The sequence below is a fragment of the Neophocaena asiaeorientalis genome, unplaced genomic scaffold, assembly GCF_003031525.2.
Source record: "Neophocaena asiaeorientalis asiaeorientalis breed wild unplaced genomic scaffold, Neophocaena_asiaeorientalis_V1.1 scaffold134, whole genome shotgun sequence".
Taxonomy (NCBI): domain Eukaryota; kingdom Metazoa; phylum Chordata; class Mammalia; order Artiodactyla; family Phocoenidae; genus Neophocaena; species Neophocaena asiaeorientalis.
The window spans coordinates 26377799-26397151 of NW_020185339.1; the positions used below are offsets into that span (position 1 = coordinate 26377799).

The 19353-nt window shown below is 43.0% G+C and overlaps 1 protein-coding gene across 1 annotated transcript; it reads left to right on the forward strand.

Moving 5' to 3' along the window:
• Window positions 1–1803: 1803 nt before the first annotated feature.
• Window positions 1804–8339, forward strand: LOC112394226 (keratin, type II cytoskeletal 5). The gene is made up of 9 exons (XM_024736901.1): window positions 1804–2448; window positions 3033–3247; window positions 4009–4069; window positions 4180–4275; window positions 5363–5527; window positions 5892–6017; window positions 6264–6484; window positions 7242–7273; window positions 7735–8339. The coding sequence occupies exons 1-9, from the start codon at window positions 1888–1890 to the stop codon at window positions 8010–8012; spliced, it is 1755 nt and encodes a 584-aa protein (XP_024592669.1). The 5' UTR covers window positions 1804–1887; the 3' UTR covers window positions 8013–8339.
• Window positions 8340–19353: the final 11014 nt, after the last annotated feature.

Consider the following 19353-nt stretch of genomic DNA (forward strand, 5'->3'; position numbering starts at 1 on the left):
GGCTGGGTCCTCACTCCTTTACCCTTGAGGATGTACCTCCTTAGCCTCAAGATTTCAAACCCACCCTCACCCTACCCCTTCCTCCAGCCCCAGCCCAGGGGTGCCCCCCGGCCCCGCCCACAGCTCTTAATGGCCGAGGCACTGCCTGAGAGTCCTGCTTCTCTTCTGGGGATGAAGAGATGTGAGCCCGCTCAGGTCTGCAGCCAAAAAGACGGGGTGTGATCTAAGACAGACACTTATAAAACCCAACCAGACCACTCGTCCTCCGTCTGGTACCATATAGCCCATCCAGACAAGCTTTGAAGAGGGGTCTTCCTGGAAGGTGGGACATGGGGGCTTTCTAAGATAACTTTAGCAGATTGTTAGGCCAGCTCTCTGGTCACCCAAACCTGCCCCTTCTAGTCTCTCTGGCAGGACGATCCATAGGTTTAGAATTCCTTTTCCATTCTCCAGGCCCTGAAGGAGGGTTCAGGCTGAAGCTCAGAGAAAGCCCAGCAATTCCCGTTGCTTGGAACAGGGTGGTTCACTGGTTTAACAGACTGGCCAACTCTCAACATGTTCCTAATGAGAATAGAAGCTCCTGTAGGTATGTGTTTGTGGTGGCCTTCAGCCTGTATCAACAGATACGATGACTCATTTCTTCCCTAGTGGAATCACTGAGGGCTTGCTGGAACACACCTGGGGTTCTGGGGAGCCGGCAGAGGAACTCCCCCTGAAGAGAGATGTACTGCCAGGCAGAGTCTCAGGACTTCACGGGGAGGGCTATGATTGCATGGGACACCTGGGTTTACTTAACCCCACAGGGTCCTGGCCAGGCCAAAGAGCAAGGGAAAAGTTCAATGCCACAGAAAAGACTGAATTAGGAGGCGTTGTGGAGGGATGGGTCTGCCCATGCAGAGAACAAAGTGGGACAGACCTGGGGCTGGGGGTCTCCCACATACTCTGTTTCTGGAGCTTGGGGCTTGGGGAGTCTTTCTGGCCCGAACCTTGCAGGAGAGTCTGCCCAGTGGGCTCTGGGATAACGGTGCCTCCTCAAGGAAAGGAAATTTTTTTTTTTTTTTGCGGTACGCGGGCCTCTCACTGCTGCGGCCTCTCCCGTTGCGGGGCACAGGCTCCGGACGCGCAGGCTCAGCGGCCATGGCGCCCGGGCCCAGCCTCTCCGCGGCATGTGGGATCCTCCCGGACCGGGGCACGAACCCGCATCCCCTGCATCGGCAGGCGGACTCCCAACCACTGCGCCACCAGGGAAGCCCAGGAAAGGAAATTTTGCAGTAGAGGACCGGAGTCTATTTTCCCCTCTGGCACAGGGCTGAGATATCAGGCCACACTTGGCTTTCTAAGGGCTGAAATCCCTGAAACAACCTCTCATTAGGGGAGTAAGCAAAGCAGACCACTGCCAGTGGGGAACTCGCTCTGCCCCACTAGCCTCCTGTTCATGGACAGTGTACACCATGCTGGGATGCTTGACAACATCCCTGGTCCTGGAAGGATCCTTCAGGACATTGGCTAAATGCCCCGTTGCTTCTTTGGGCTACTCACAGCCCTGGGCTCCCACAGTGAAGAGAGGTTTGCTGCCAAGACATCTAGGCTGCAAGGCAAGTTTATCCCTACCTGAGCAGAGCCTGCCAAGAAGAAAGTGTTTGCACCCCACACCACTGTGCAGGTGTGCCGGTGAGCTCACAGCTGCCCTTCAGGCATGCCCAGCCCACTTAATCATTCACAGCTCAACAACTCTCTCGCCCAGCCCAGGTCTAGAGGATAAAAGGGGGGCTTGCCGCTCCTGGCTAACAGAGCCACCTTCTGCGTGCTGTCCTGCTCTGTTCTTTCTCTGCAGCACCTCCAGACCGCTAGTGCCCACTACTCTTGCTCCACTAGGAGCAAGCCATCATGTCTCGCCAGTCGAGTGTGTCCTTCCGGAGCGGGGGCAGCCGTAGCTTCAGCACTGCCTCTGCCATCACCCCGTCTGTCTCCCGCACCAGTTTCACCTCCGTGTCCCGGTCCGGGGGTGGGGGTGGAGGTGGCGGCTTTGGCAGGGTCAGCCTTGGGGGTGCTTATGGCATGGGTGGCTATGGCAGCCGGAGCCTCTACAACCTGGGGGGCTCCAAGAGGATCTCCATCAGCAGTAGCGGCGGTGGCCTCAGGAGCCGAAGTTGTGCCACCGGTGCTGGAGGCGGCTATGGCTTTGGAGGTGGAGCTGGTGGTGGCTTTGGGCTCGGTGGTGGAGCTGGTGGTGGCTTTGGGCTCGGTGGTGGAGCTGGCTTTGGTGGTGGCTATGGGGGCTCTGGTTTCCTCACCTGCCCCCCTGGAGGCATCCAAGAGGTCACCGTCAACCAGAGTCTCCTGACTCCCCTCAACCTGCAAATCGACCCCACCATCCAGCGAGTCAAGACTGAGGAGCGGGAGCAGATCAAGACCCTCAACAACAGGTTCGCCTCCTTCATCGACAAGGTGAGCCATGATTTTTTGTGAAAAACCGCTATGAGTGTGGAATAAGTGGCAAAGAAAGTGGAAAGAGGGGCAATTTCCTGACTTTGTGCAAATATCTTCATAGTTTGCAGTTATGTTTTTCTCTTTGTTTCTGTGTCCTGGATTTGTGGCCTGCTTTCTTAATGAGACTGGCAGCTTGGAAGAGAAGGTCTTAATTCTTCCCCTTCAGAGATAACCACACAAGGGATCCTTGCTTACTGTTGGGCAGAGATATATTCTGTGCTCCAGGTGACAGGGCTGATTGCACAGAAAGGTGGATGAATTCATTGGGTAGCAGCCCGAGTGCTTTTGCAGCCACCCCTACACCAGGCCACTCTCTGCCCAGCCATGCCCGGTGCTATCTGTGCCCTGGAGAAGTGTCCTGTCTCCCCTAGAAGAGTGGGTTTAGATGCTTCACTCTGGACCTGCCCTCTGGGGCCCAGGTACAAGCACTGCCCATCATGGGAAGGTTTAGGGGGACAGAATGAGATGGGAGGAAAACTGGGAAATCGATCACTGAAACATGAAATCCAAGTTTGTCCATCTTCGAACTCTGTCCCCTCCAGGTGCGGTTCCTGGAGCAGCAGAACAAGGTCCTGGAAACCAAGTGGGCCCTGCTGCAGGAGCAGGGCACCAAGACCGTGAGGCAGAACCTGGAGCCTTTGTTTGAGCAGTACATCAACAATCTCAGGAGACAGCTGGATGGTATCCTGGGGGAGAGAGGCCGCCTGGACTCAGAGCTGAGAAACATGCAGGACTTGGTGGAAGACTTCAAGAACAAGTGAGTTGGGGTGGAGTGGAGACAAGGGCGGGTCTTGGCACCAGATGTACTTTATAACCAGACTACTGCTTATGCCTTTCCCAAGGGGTGAAAACATATACCTTCCATGGACACCTAAAGTACTGGAAAAAATCCAGGTCGGTATTTAGAAAGTTCTAGCTGCAAGCTCAGTCTCTCTGCAAGGCACTTAGCCTCCAGCCAGAGTAACAAACTCAGCACCCTTGGTACCACCTGGTGGAAAAAGCAGTCATGTAATCCTTACTTTATGGGGCTTTTCTCCCCAATACACTCAAAGTACACAGCAATGGCTTTTTGATGGATTCCCCCCAAAGCAGGAACTGATGATGTAACCTAGTTTGGTGGCTCAAAGTATTTCTTTAGTCCTTATGAACCAGCAGCTGGGTTGCTAATTTTTTGTTTTTTTTTCAAAGGCTATGAAAGCTGAAAAAAAAAAAGCATTAGAGAAATTGACTAGATGTGGAGTTGTAGAGAAACAGCATAACTTTTCTACAGGAATGTTCTTGGAGCAACTGAATTATAGCAATAAAAGAATAGTTATCTGCTAGGCAATTATAGAGAAAACAGTACCCTAATGGGTAAGGACCTTGCCCAAAGACTCACGCTCCCACTGTCCCTCTCTCTCTGCCTATATGATGTGAGAAGCCCCTTTTGGTGGGAAAGCAGGCTCACAGTTGACTTTATGCAGTACAGACCCCAGGCCTCATCCTCTGATAAGCACATCTCATCCTTTTTATCACCAGGTATGAAGATGAAATCAACAAGCGTACCACCGCCGAGAATGAGTTTGTGATGCTGAAGAAGGTATGTGGGTAGCAGAGAAACTGTTGCCTGTGGTTATGCTCACTTAAGGTATTGTTCATTTAAGTCAGGGCGGAAATGGGGTGCAGTGCCAACTATCCCTGTTTCTCTAGGATGTGGATGCCGCCTACATGAACAAGGTGGAACTAGAGGCCAAGGTCGAGGCATTGATGGACGAGATCAACTTCTTGAAGATGTTCTTTGAGGCAGTAAGAAATGCCCCCTATTTGGGACCCAGAGAGATGGTCACGGGACACCACCAGGGATTAGGGTCTCCAGGGTTAAGTGACTTTCAGTGGTTCGTAAGCTATGGGCACATTTTTGTCTTTCCTACTCCTTTAGTACTATTCACATTACTTAATAAAGCCAATTCTTTTTTTTAAGTCAAATTTAAAGCAAAAGAACTCTTCAGTAATCATTTTGCAGAGTGAGATTTAGAATGAGTTATTAGAACCCCGGGTATTCCTTTCCCAGCCACCTCCCCTTTCTGGAGTATCATTCCGTCTTTGTTTACTCCCAGCATGGCAGACCATACAACTAGATTCTTTTATTTTTCTTTCTTTCTTTTTTAACATCGTTATTGGAGTATAATTGCTTTACATTGTTGAGTTAGTTGCTGCTGTATAACAAAGTAAATCAGCTATACATATACATATATCCCCATATCCCATCCCTCTTGTGGTCTCCCTCCCATCCTCCCTATCCCTCCCCTCTAGGTGGTCACTAAGCACTGAGCTGATCTCCCTATGCTATGCAGCTGCTTCCCACTAGCTATCTATTTTACATTTGGTAGTGTATATATGTCCATGCCACTCTCTCACTTCGTCCCAGCTTACCCTTCCCCCTCCCCGGGTCCTCAAGTGAATTCTCTACGTCTGCATCTTTATTCCTGTCCGGCCCCTATGTTCTTCAGAACCATTTTTTTTAGATTCCATACATATGTGTTAGCATACCATATTTGTTTTTCTCTTTCTGACTTACTTCACTCTGTATGACAGTCTCTAAGTCCACCCACCTCACTACAAATAACTCAATTTTGTTTAAAATAAGTTATGACCTAAGAAGATTCAATTCTGAGAGGTTACACGGTAGGGGTTTCTTGATGTTCAGAGTTGTTAAATTAAACAAAAATAGATTTAGTAGTGATTTGGATTATTTATTAACTGACCTAGGTTTTTTACGTAGGTGGTTATTCTTATTTTTCTCAAGTCGACATAGTACAATGAGTAGAAGATTTGAATGGACCTGTTATTAAATAACATGGACTCACATGACTGACTTGAAATCTCCCTGCAGGAGCTGTCCCAGATACAGACGCACGTCTCAGACACGTCTGTGGTCCTGTCCATGGACAACAACCGCTGCCTGGACCTGGACAGCATCATCGCCGAGGTCAAGGCCCAGTACGAGGAGATCGCCAACCGCAGCCGCACAGAAGCCGAGTCCTGGTACCAGACCAAGGTGGGTGCTGTGGCGAATGTGCAAGTGTGTCCTGAGCGAGGGATGGACACGTGTCTAGGATTCCAGGCCATGACCCAATGCTAAGGATGTGGCTCCTGAGATTGGCTGAGGCCTACTGGGAGGAGTTATGGGAAGAGTCATGCATGCATTTGCCACATAAATTCAAGAACATTAAAGAGAATCTCACTGAGTTTCACACCAGTGTCTCTAGAAAAGCAAAGGCAAAAGCAAATTATTGAAGACCAGCCCCGGGCACCCAGTAACTACACCACTTGCCACCTCTTGGTAGCTCCCATCTGTGAACCTGGGAACGTGTTTCCATCCTCATATAAATGGACTCTCTCCTCTTTTCTGGTGGCATCAGTACGAGGAGCTGCAGCAGACTGCGGGCCGGCATGGCGATGATCTCCGCACCACCAAGCAAGAGATCTCCGAGATGAACAGGATGATCCAGAGGATGAGGTCCGATATTGACAACGTCAAGAAGCAGGTAGGGAAAGAAGGCAGAGAAGGAGCCTGAGCTTTGAAAGGGAGACCTATTCTGTCTTATTTTATGTTTTCTAAGTATACACACACATACACACACAGAGCTGGAGCAAGTACCAGCATTTCAATATTCCACCATCCACCATGACCAGGACAAATGTGCTGGTTTCTCTCTGGTCTCTCAGAAAGAGACACTTGAGGCCCAGCTCAGCCTCTAAAGTGTCCCTACTCTTCCTTCTTTCCCCTCTAGTGTTCCAACCTGCAGAACGCTGTCGCCGATGCAGAGCAGCGTGGGGAGCTGGCCCTCAAGGACGCCAGGAACAAGCTGGCCGGGCTGGAGGACGCCCTGCAGAAGGCCAAGCAGGACATGGCACGGCTACTGAAGGACTACCAGGAGCTCATGAACACCAAGCTGGCCCTGGACGTGGAGATCGCCACCTACAGGAAGCTGCTGGAGGGCGAGGAGTGCAGGTGCGTGACACGGCCGACATCACGAGCACACGATGGCCTCACGTTTGATAAAACGGAGCTGCTTCTTCACTGCAGGGTGTCAAACACACACACGGGTGGCCGCTATCTTGTGCATGATAACTATCCATCGTTAATCCAATGATCCAATCCAATCCAATCTGACACCTGGGCATAGAGCTGACCTACACAATGTGACCTCAACTCACTTTCTGACCCTATTCCCACCACCAGTATTCTTGAATACTGCCACTCCTTCAAATGTCTTCCCCATTCTTCAAGTGCTTCTTTCTTCAGGAAGCCTTTCATGATTACTCCATCTGAGTTAAATTCACCTGCCTTTGGATTCTCAAACTACTTGGGTTTTCTTCAATCTTCTGACAATGCCCACCACCTACGTCCTGTCTGAAGTATTTCTGTCCAGGCCAAGTCTTCTCACAGAATGTAAGCTCCTACAAGGCAAAAACTGCTTCCTACATATTCACAGTTCCCACAGCCTCTTCCTCACGTTTTCCATATAATGGGTAGAGGACAGTGTGAATTATAAGCTTCCTTTGATAACCTGTTTCTAGATCAAGACCTCTTCCTTGGGAAGTCCCTCCAGAGGACTGTCTCTTTCTCTAATTTAAGCAGTTTTTCTGGCATGCGGTCTCCTTGCTCAGAAAACAAGTTCTAAACTTGACTATGGGAGTTATCCATACAGACTAATGCTGTCTTTGGGGGGAGTTTTTAACTCTTTTTTCAATTTTTCCCCTTCCAGACTGAGTGAAGGAATTGGACCAGTCAACATCTGTAAGTAACTTTGAACAGACATTAACAATGATGACAATATGGGGTACTTGATGCCAACTCAGAATCCTGCTATTTCTAGATACCAGACACTCCCATCCCCAAAATGGTTATTTAATACTCTTAGTGAGAAGCAGGTGGTGGAGGAGAAAGAACACAGGTTGAGACAGGAAGCAACGGGGCTCATTTCTTATCTCCTAAAGAGCAGGCCCTGTATCTTACCTGTCTTGGACCCTGTTCCCCTGCCTTGCCCTGACCCCCATCCCCTGATGACTTAGCACTGTCCCTTGCCTACTGTGTTCACCAGCTTTCTGTTAGGGATCGTCACTAAATGACTTAGCTCATCTGCTACTCTGTAAAAGGGGCCAAGTACAGTGCGGACACCAGCAGGATCAAATAAGTTAGATGCCTAGGCTCTAATCTGGCCGACTGGTCTCACCAGGTTCTCCCTCCTTTCTCCACAGCTTTTGTCACGAACACCGTCTCCTCTGGCTACGGCGGTAGCGGCAGCTTTGGCAGCGGCCTTGGCGGTGGTCTTGGCAGCGGCCTTGGTGGAGGCGGCAGCGGCTTCTACTCCAGCAGCAGCGGGGGCGTCGGCCTAGGCAGTGGGCTCGGTGTGGGGGGCTCCAGCTTCAGTGCGGGCAGTGGCCGAAGCCTGGGCTTTGGCAGTGGCGGGGGCAGCAGCTCCAATGTCAAGTTTGTCTCCACCACCTCCTCCTCCCGGAAGAGCTTCAAGAGCTAAGAGCCTGCAGCAGGTCACTGTCTCCCAAGTGCAGAAGCCAGCCATGGCAACAGCCTCTTCTAGGTGGTGGCCCCAGCCAAGTTTTCTCTTTTTCTGGAGTCTAGTCGACCAAGACTATCGCAGACCCACATTCTTTGGTTCATGAAAAGCCCAACCCCCAGTCTCTAGCCTTCTGTGTCCTGATTCTATGCTCTGCTTGCAATTAGCCTTTGGATCTCTACAGCCTGGTCCTGGGTGACAGAAGAATCCAATGTTTTCCAGTATCAAAACCATCAAAACAGACTCCCTACCCCAATCCCATCTGGTCTATCTCCAGAGTGTGTTCAATAAAATGCTTTTATAATATTAGCTGTTGGGAAGAATTGTTTTTTCAAGATCTACAACCAACCTAGATCAAGACCTGCGGGTCCATCTGTCCAGGTGTGATTTGTTCCTTTGATGATTCACAGGGAGACAGAATGGCCTTGGAGGGAAAGTAGTCCTCATGGGTGGTCTAGAGACTCCAGGAGGCATGAGAGGTGGATGCTAAATCCTCTAGAATGAAGGAGTCTCTAGAGGGCATGAAGGGTAGGGTTCTTTGTTTCACAGTTTGGACAGATTATAGAGCTGTTTGTTGGAGGGGGACCCCAGTGAAGGTGGGCCAACTTGCAAGTAACGACATAATGCGCTTAAGTCTAATTTGTAAATAAGGAATATGTTGCCTCAAAACCCCACAGAGGCCTAAAAGATATTGGGCCTGTTCTAATAATGTGGGTGCTGAGAGTGTCAATAGCTTATAGTTTCTTAACAGAGTCAGGGATGAAGTAGCCCTCGGATTAGCAAATAATCTCAAGAATTTAATGGAGGTGACCGGAACTTGCACTATGTGTTGGACAATGGCCCATCCTCTTTTTCTGAACTTCTTTGGGAGTCTTTGTTGGTCCTGAATGGGTATGTTTAATGAATCTTTTTGAAGAGGGATTAATCAATGCAATATCACACCTATGCTCCTGGGGAAAATCAGATGCATTTAAGATCTTGCCTGCAAAGACTGTGTGTGATGGCAGGGCTGTTGAGGTACCTCACCAGCGTCTGGGTAGAGGTGGATTGTGCTCCTTCCGAGGTGAAAGCAAACTGTGATGGAGAGGCTGTTGCGATGGCTACTGAACAGAACATTATTAGCCAAATTCACAAGAGCAAAATATTTACCAGTTGCTGATCGAACAGAGTCAGCGATTTCAATAATATTGGGTAGTGAGCCTTAACGGGAGTGACCATGGCATTAGGGTTGTGGTAATCCACTGCCAGGCACCTTTATTCTTTCCAAGTTTAAAAGTAGGCCAAATTGAGTTGTTGAATGGAGAAAGAGTCGGCATAATCATCCCTCCTCTAAATATATTCCCTTTAATGGGTTTGATCTTTGAAGGCCCTGTTTTCATTTACATTGGGACATATTAACAATTTTAACTGGAGGAAGGTCCGTGGAGTCCCATTGTGACAAGCCAATTTGTTAGTGTCAAGGATTTAATTTAATTTTAGTTTTGTTACTCACTGGAGCAGAGTGTCCATGACCACTGTGAGATATACTGGCGGGGGGGGGCAATGAATAGTATGATCATGTGAAATTTAGGCAAGTCAGTAGTTCTGCTGATTAAGGTGAGGCATACTTGTTTGTTCTCTCTTTTGTGTTCAATAACTCCCTCAAGATTACAGGGGGTACCTTGTTCAAATTTAACGAGATTCCCAGTATAATATGAGCTCCAGTATGGATTAAGGCCATGAAGATTTGCCAATTGGTGTATTTCAGCAGACATTAAAGTTAATTCAGAACCTATGCAGTAGAGGTGCAAAGCCAATCCACACCCCTTTATATTTTTTTATGTATAAATTCTTTCAGTAAATTTTGGATTTTCAATTGCATTGAATTGTGTTTAAGTTTTTTGTGTTTCCTCCCCCTGTTTCCAGGTTTCTTTCTTTTCTTGCTGCCTCTATTTCTTCTTCCTTCCTCCCTTCTTTCCTCCCTTCCTCCCTCCCTCCCTCCCTCTCCCATGCCCCCTCTCTTTTCTAGGATTACTAGAATTACTTATGAGAGAGGAATTCTTGCTACCCTGCTCATATGTATAAATTTCTTCCTCCAGAAGGCCTCAAATCAGTATCATCAGGGTTTAAGGCCTCCCCCACAGAAATAGTTGAATTAACTTCTTAGTTGTGCCACAAGGGTGCTCTATGTGTCTTCCCCTATAACCCTGAAGAAGAGGATCTTTTTTTGGCAACAGAGGCATAGGCAGCAGCAGCAGAAAAGCATTTTGTAGGGTTCTCATACACTATCTGCCTTTAAGAGTGTGACCTCAGTATGCTACAGAATGACTGCCTTTTCTCTCAATGAGTGATCACCCGATAGGACCATATATTGCACAGGTTGTAGTCTTTCCCCTGAGAACTTCATAGAATGGGAGCCAACACCTGCTTAAGACACACACCAATCTTCACAGGGTAACAGTCATTCCCTTGATCCTGGCGTTGGTCATTATTTATGGAGGCATCAAGAAACACAATTCAATATGAGACACACAGATAAGTCTGCGCCGAGACACATGACACTTTAAGGAGGGCTTCAATCCCATAACTGCCTCCAAATGACAATGATTGAAACTTCTGACATAGATCAGTTAAGTCTATAACAGAGGCCTTGGTAGAACTCAATAAATGTGGCACAAAGCAGTACAGCTCAAGTGCAAGCTTGACAGCAGGCAGCAACACAACTCAAAGAGCTCACTAGCCAGAAAGCAGCGGCTCAACGTGCATATTGCCATGCTGAAAGCTAAAACAAGAAAAGAAAGATCCCTGTGGTCGCAGTCATCATCCAGACATCCTGCTCACAAAACCAATTATTGTGAACACCCTCACTCAAAATGTGGTTCCACCGTTGAGACTGATGACTCCACACGCACACACCAAGATGGTATGAAAATGATATTATTCACATAACAGAGCTCTCTGGAAAGAGTAGGGCAGGCCTCCCACGCTGGTCCACATATGGCTTGAAAGAGACTGGAGTGGGTTTATTAGGGTGGTTAGGGGTTGGGCCAGGCCAAGGATTCCCGCACATGGTCTCAAGTTCCCACTAGTCATGAATGGGGCGGGGATCACCCAGGCTTTCTAATCAGATGGGGAAGGAAGAGGGGTGGGGATTAGAAGCTGTCAACTGTCAAGCATCATTACAGTAAGAGTGCTTTAACATCCAAAAAGTTCAATCACATAATACGCAAATTTACAGAATAAAAAGAGAGGAGTCAAATGGTCACCTGTCCCTCCAAATAGACAGGAAATATTATCCTTAGTAGTGAATGATAAAAACTTTCCATTGAGATCAGAAAAAAAAGAAAAACCATATCACCACAATTATTCAACATTATACTGGAGCTTTAGCCAGTGCAAGTCAAGACAAAAAAATAAATATCTTTCTTTTTTCACACACACACACTGTATTTTATTTTTACAAGAGATAAACTGACACCAAGCATTGTAAATGGATGACCACAACAAAAGCAACAACGATTGCAATTACCAAACACGAAGCACACTCTTACTATGTCATAATATTGACATTCAGTCCAGGAATCCTCCACCGTAACAGCTCCTTTACTTTGCAGTGAAAATTGATTTGTATAGTTTTTGCCTCTGAGTCCTTGTGGGATTTTTTTTTATTCAAACAGAAAGTCACAAAAACTATAATCATCCTCATCAGTTCACTCAGTCTCATGTAATTAATTTTTTTATCTTGATTTTTGTTAGCAGTTTTATGAGTTCATCAGTTTTCCATTAGAGTTCTGAAAATGCTTATTCATTCAGTTCAGCAGTATAGTCAGTTACCAGAAACCTGTACTCATCAGAGTCTTTTCCATAAATTCCTTGAAGATGAAAGCCTTTTATAGGAACATTTTTGCAAAAGCATCAGAGTACACCCAGAACCGTCTGTAAATGACAAAAGACTTAAAAATGACCACGGTTAAATGTTTGATGAAAGTTCATAATAATGCAATTGACAAGGAAATTTAGTTATTTCTGAGATATACATTTTAAAGTAATAACTAGAATTATGACATAACATTACACCAGAACATATAAGATTTTTAGAAATTTCATGTAATGTCTGAAACATTTATATTAACATATTTCCATACAAATAACCCAAAGAAAGATTAATATTAGTTGGGTTTTTTGTTTGTTGTTTATACTGCAGGTTCTTATTAGTCATCAATTTTATACACATCAGTGTATACATGTCAATCCCAATCGCCCAATTCAGCACACCGCCATCCCCACTCCACTGTGGTTTTCCTCCCTTGGTGTCCATACGTTTGTTCTCTATATCTGTGTCTCAACTTCTGCCCTGCAAACCGGTTCATCTGTACCATTTTTCTAGGTTCCACATACATGCGTTAATATATGATATTTGTTTTTTCTCTTTCTGACTTACTTCACTCTGTATGACAGTCCCTAGATCCATCCACATCTCAACAATGACTCAATTTTGTTCCTTTTTATGGCTGAGTAATATTCCATTGTATATATGTACCACATCTTCTTTATCCATTCATCTGTCAATGGGCATTTAGATTGCTTCCATGACCTGGCTATTGTAAATAGTGCTGCAATGAACATTTGGGTGCATGTGTCTTTTTGAATTATGGTTTTCTCTGGGTATATGCCCAGTAGTGGGATTGCTGGATCATATGGTAATTCTATTTTTAGTTTTTTAAGGAACCTCCATACTGTTCTCCATAGTGGCTGTATCAAGCCTCCAAGGGCTGTGTTCCCTTTTCTCCACACCCTCTCCAGCATTTGTTGTTTGTAGATTTTCTGAAGGAAATGAATATCTTAAGGATTAGAAAGAAAGAAAGAAAACCACAATTACTCACGTATGACATGATTCTGTATGTAGGAAATCAAAAGAGTCTCCTAACTATTAGAACTAATAAGTGAATTTATTAAGGTCACTAGACAATAAATATAAAAAGTAATTGTATTTCTATATACCTACAAGAAACAATTAGAAAATGAAATTTAAAAGATACCATTTTCAGTAGCATCAAAAATATCTGATATCTAGGAATAAACGTAGTCAAAGATATGCAATACTTATACACAGAAAACTACAAAATTTATTGAAAATGTAAAGAAACTTAATAAACAGGTATGTGTATACTATCTTCATGGATTGGAAAACAATAATGTAAATATGTCAATTTCCTCCAATTGAACTATGGATTCAAAGCAATTTCAATCAAATTTCATTTGGTATTTTATGAAAATTTATAAACCTATTCTAAAATTTGTATGGAAATGAAAAAGATCTAAAATAATCAAAACAATCCAGAAAAAAGAACAAAATTCTTATAGTTCCAGATACTGAGAATTATTAGAAAGATATAGTAATTAAGAGATCGCAATATTGAGGAAATGACTGAAAAATGGACCAATGGAACTATATACAGAAACTGGAAGCAAACCACACGCAGACTCACTAGATTTACAACAATGGGGCCCTTGAAGTGCAATAGGGAAAGGATGGCTTTGCACAATAAATGATGCAAGATCAGTTAACTCTCCATATGGGAAAAAATGTATCGAGTCCTAATTCAAAACATTCACAAATACCAGTTTCAGCTGTATGATAGTTCTATATGTGAAAGGTAAAATAATGTATTTAGAAGAAAATAGAATATATCATTGTGACCTGAGGATAGGCAAAATATCTTAAACATCATAAAAAAACTGCTTCCCTTAAAAAATAATAAACTTCTTTCCATAAGGCACAAAGAGAACAAAAGAGCAAGCCACAACCCAGGAAAATACATACTACAATGCTACATGATCCATCGATGGTTGAATCCATGGATGCAGAACTGCAAATACAGAGGGCCAACTGTAAAGTTACACACAAATTTTCAACTGCATGGGGGCCTGATACCCCTAACCGCTGCATCGTTCAAGGATCAACTGTATTGTAATATTCTAAACTGCTGCGGTTTTGTCAGAACCTAATCAACCTGGGGGAAGAGAATGCCTGACTCCAGCTTCCTCTAGCCAGCCTGTCCCACCTAAGGGGTGGAAAAAAAACCCTGAGAAGCACATGTGGAGTTCACAGCCCCGGGGCACAAGTTCAAAAAAAACCAGGACCTAATCACGGGACTACAGAATGCTTTCTTTCCCCCACAGTTTACCACCACATCACTAAAGGCCTATTTAAATAGCACAGTTTCTTTCACCCAGTACATCATGGTTGGCTTTCAACAAAAATTTACAAGGCATACTAAAAGGCAAAAAAAAAAGAAAAGAAGTTTGAAGAGACACAACAAGCAAGCACAAAAACCAGACTCAGATATAGCAGGAACACTGGAATTATCAGACCAGGAATTTAAAATAACTATGACTAATATGCTAAAGGCACTAATAGGAAAAAAGACAGTATGCAAGAACAGATGGATAATGTTAGCAGAGAGATAGAAATTCTAAGAAAGAATAAAAACAAACACTAAAGATCAAAAACCCTATAACAGAAGTGATGAAAGCCTTTGATAGTTTCATTAGTAGATGGGGCATGGCTGAGGACAGATTATCTGAACTTGAGGATATGTCAATAGAAACTTCCAAAATTGAAAAGCAAAGAGAAAAAAAAAAACAGATCAGAATATCCAAGAACTCTGGAATAACTATAAAAGGTATAACCCATGTGCTGTGCAGTGGGAATACCAGAAGAAGGAGAAAAAAAGACAGAAACAGAAATAATATTGGAGGCATTAATGACTGAAAATTTCTCCAAATTATTGTCAGACACCAAACTACAGATCCAAGTTCAGATAACACCAAGCAGGATAAGTGACAAAACAGAACCACAAAAAACAAGCAAACAAAAAGACACCTAGGCATATTCAAACTGCAAAAAAAATCAAAGATAAAGAAAAATATCTTGAAAAAATATTTGAGGAAAAAACAGCTTACCTACAAAGGATACCTTTGATTTCTTCTCAGAAACCATGCAAGCAGGATGAGAGTGGAATGACATATTTAAAACATTGAAAGGAAATCAAAACACCAACCCAGAATTCTGTACTCTGTAAAACTATCATTCAAAACTGAAAGAGAGGGCTTCCCTGGTGGCGCAGTGGTTGAGAGTCTGCTTGCCGATGCAGGGGACACGGGTTCGTGCCCCAGTCCGGGAAGATCCCACATGCTGTGGAGCAGCTGGGCCTGTGAGCCATGGCTGCTGAGCCTGCGCATCCGGAACCTGTGCTCTGCAATGGGAGAGGCCACAACAGTGAGAGGTCTGCATACCAAAAACAAAAAACAAAACTACCAAAGGTAGATAAAAAGTGGAAAACAAAAATAAGAACAAGGGCAATGACTAGAAAACTGTAACAAAAATGGTATTGATTGAAGTATGTTGATGATCACTTTACACAACAATGATCTAAGTATACCAATTAAAAGACAGATTAACAGAATGGGTCAAAACAAAAGACCCAGCTATAGGTTGTCTACAATAAACCCACTTATATAAAGACATATATAGGTTAAAAGTAAAGTGATGGAGAAAGATATACCATGTTAACACTAACTGAAATAAAGTTGGAATAGTTGTATTAATTTCAGAAAGAGTAGACTTCAGAGCAAGGAAAATTATCAGGGATAAAGAGGGGCATTACCTAATGATAAAGGGATCAATACTCCAAGAAGATATAACAAGGAAATTTAGTTATTTCTGAGATATACATTTTAAAGTAATAACTAGAATTATGACATAACATTACACCAGAACATATAAGATTTTTAGAAATTTCATGTAATGTCTGAAACATTTATATTAACATATTTCCATACAAATAACCCAAAGAAAGATTAATATTAGTTGGGTTTTTTGTTTGTTGTTTATACTGCAGGTTCTTATTAGTCATCAATTTTATACACATCAGTGTATACATGTCAATCCCAATCGCCCAATTCAGCACACCGCCATCCCCACTCCACTGTGGTTTTCCTCCCTTGGTGTCCATACGTTTGTTCTCTATATCTGTGTCTCAACTTCTGCCCTGCAAACCGGTTCATCTGTACCATTTTTCTAGGTTCCACATACATGCGTTAATATATGATATTTGTTTTTTCTCTTTCTGACTTACTTCACTCTGTATGACAGTCCCTAGATCCATCCACATCTCAACAATGACTCAATTTTGTTCCTTTTTATGGCTGAGTAATATTCCATTGTATATATGTACCACATCTTCTTTATCCATTCATCTGTCAATGGGCATTTAGATTGCTTCCATGACCTGGCTATTGTAAATAGTGCTGCAATGAACATTTGGGTGCATGTGTCTTTTTGAATTATGGTTTTCTCTGGGTATATGCCCAGTAGTGGGATTGCTGGATCATATGGTAATTCTATTTTTAGTTTTTTAAGGAACCTCCATACTGTTCTCCATAGTGGCTGTATCAAGCCTCCAAGGGCTGTGTTCCCTTTTCTCCACACCCTCTCCAGCATTTGTTGTTTGTAGATTTTCTGAAGGAAATGAATATCTTAAGGATTAGAAAGAAAGAAAGAAAACCACAATTACTCACGTATGACATGATTCTGTATGTAGGAAATCAAAAGAGTCTCCTAACTATTAGAACTAATAAGTGAATTTATTAAGGTCACTAGACAATAAATATAAAAAGTAATTGTATTTCTATATACCTACAAGAAACAATTAGAAAATGAAATTTAAAAGATACCATTTTCAGTAGCATCAAAAATATCTGATATCTAGGAATAAACGTAGTCAAAGATATGCAATACTTATACACAGAAAACTACAAAATTTATTGAAAATGTAAAGAAACTTAATAAACAGGTATGTGTATACTATCTTCATGGATTGGAAAACAATAATGTAAATATGTCAATTTCCTCCAATTGAACTATGGATTCAAAGCAATTTCAATCAAATTTCATTTGGTATTTTATGAAAATTTATAAACCTATTCTAAAATTTGTATGGAAATGAAAAAGATCTAAAATAATCAAAACAATCCAGAAAAAAGAACAAAATTCTTATAGTTCCAGATACTGAGAATTATTAGAAAGATATAGTAATTAAGAGATCGCAATATTGAGGAAATGACTGAAAAATGGACCAATGGAACTATATACAGAAACTGGAAGCAAACCACACGCAGACTCACTAGATTTACAACAATGGGGCCCTTGAAGTGCAATAGGGAAAGGATGGCTTTGCACAATAAATGATGCAAGATCAGTTAACTCTCCATATGGGAAAAAATGTATCGAGTCCTAATTCAAAACATTCACAAATACCAGTTTCAGCTGTATGATAGTTCTATATGTGAAAGGTAAAATAATGTATTTAGAAGAAAATAGAATATATCATTGTGACCTGAGGATAGGCAAAATATCTTAAACATCATAAAAAAACTGCTTCCCTTAAAAAATAATAAACTTCTTTCCATAAGGCACAAAGAGAACAAAAGAGCAAGCCACAACCCAGGAAAATACATACTACAATGCTACATGATCCATCGATGGTTGAATCCATGGATGCAGAACTGCAAATACAGAGGGCCAACTGTAAAGTTACACACAAATTTTCAACTGCATGGGGGCCTGATACCCCTAACCGCTGCATCGTTCAAGGATCAACTGTATTGTAATATTCTAAACTGCTGCGGTTTTGTCAGAACCTAATCAACCTGGGGGAAGAGAATGCCTGACTCCAGCTTCCTCTAGCCAGCCTGTCCCACCTAAGGGGTGGAAAAAAAACCCTGAGAAGCACATGTGGAGTTCACAGCCCCGGGGCACAAGTTCAAAAAAAACCAGGACCTAATCACGGGACTACAGAATGCTTTCTTTCCCCCACAGTTTACCACCACATCACTAAAGGCCTATTTAAATAGCACAGTTTCTTTCACCCAGTACATCATGGTTGGCTTTCAACAAAAATTTACAAGGCATACTAAAAGGCAAAAAAAAAAGAAAAGAAGTTTGAAGAGACACAACAAGCAAGCACAAAAACCAGACTCAGATATAGCAGGAACACTGGAATTATCAGACCAGGAATTTAAAATAACTATGACTAATATGCTAAAGGCACTAATAGGAAAAAAGACAGTATGCAAGAACAGATGGATAATGTTAGCAGAGAGATAGAAATTCTAAGAAAGAATAAAAACAAACACTAAAGATCAAAAACCCTATAACAGAAGTGATGAAAGCCTTTGATAGTTTCATTAGTAGATGGGGCATGGCTGAGGACAGATTATCTGAACTTGAGGATATGTCAATAGAAACTTCCAAAATTGAAAAGCAAAGAGAAAAAAAAAAACAGATCAGAATATCCAAGAACTCTGGAATAACTATAAAAGGTATAACCCATGTGCTGTGCAGTGGGAATACCAGAAGAAGGAGAAAAAAAGACAGAAACAGAAATAATATTGGAGGCATTAATGACTGAAAATTTCTCCAAATTATTGTCAGACACCAAACTACAGATCCAAGTTCAGATAACACCAAGCAGGATAAGTGACAAAACAGAACCACAAAAAACAAGCAAACAAAAAGACACCTAGGCATATTCAAACTGCAAAAAAAATCAAAGATAAAGAAAAATATCTTGAAAAAATATTTGAGGAAAAAACAGCTTACCTACAAAGGATACCTTTGATTTCTTCTCAGAAACCATGCAAGCAGGATGAGAGTGGAATGACATATTTAAAACATTGAAAGGAAATCAAAACACCAACCCAGAATTCTGTACTCTGTAAAACTATCATTCAAAACTGAAAGAGAGGGCTTCCCTGGTGGCGCAGTGGTTGAGAGTCTGCTTGCCGATGCAGGGGACACGGGTTCGTGCCCCAGTCCGGGAAGATCCCACATGCTGTGGAGCAGCTGGGCCTGTGAGCCATGGCTGCTGAGCCTGCGCATCCGGAACCTGTGCTCTGCAATGGGAGAGGCCACAACAGTGAGAGGTCTGCATACCAAAAACAAAAAACAAAACTACCAAAGGTAGATAAAAAGTGGAAAACAAAAATAAGAACAAGGGCAATGACTAGAAAACTGTAACAAAAATGGTATTGATTGAAGTATGTTGATGATCACTTTACACAACAATGATCTAAGTATACCAATTAAAAGACAGATTAACAGAATGGGTCAAAACAAAAGACCCAGCTATAGGTTGTCTACAATAAACCCACTTATATAAAGACATATATAGGTTAAAAGTAAAGTGATGGAGAAAGATATACCATGTTAACACTAACTGAAATAAAGTTGGAATAGTTGTATTAATTTCAGAAAGAG

Coding starts and splice junctions, on each gene's coding strand:
- LOC112394226 (XM_024736901.1), top strand. CDS start 1,888: ATGTCTCGCCAGTCGAGTGTGTCCTTCCGGAGCGGGGGCAGCCGTAGC. Junction 4,070..4,179: donor AGTTTGTGATGCTGAAGAAG/GTATGTGGGTAG, acceptor CTGTTTCTCTAG/GATGTGGATGCCGCCTACAT. Junction 5,528..5,891: donor AGTCCTGGTACCAGACCAAG/GTGGGTGCTGTG, acceptor TGGTGGCATCAG/TACGAGGAGCTGCAGCAGAC.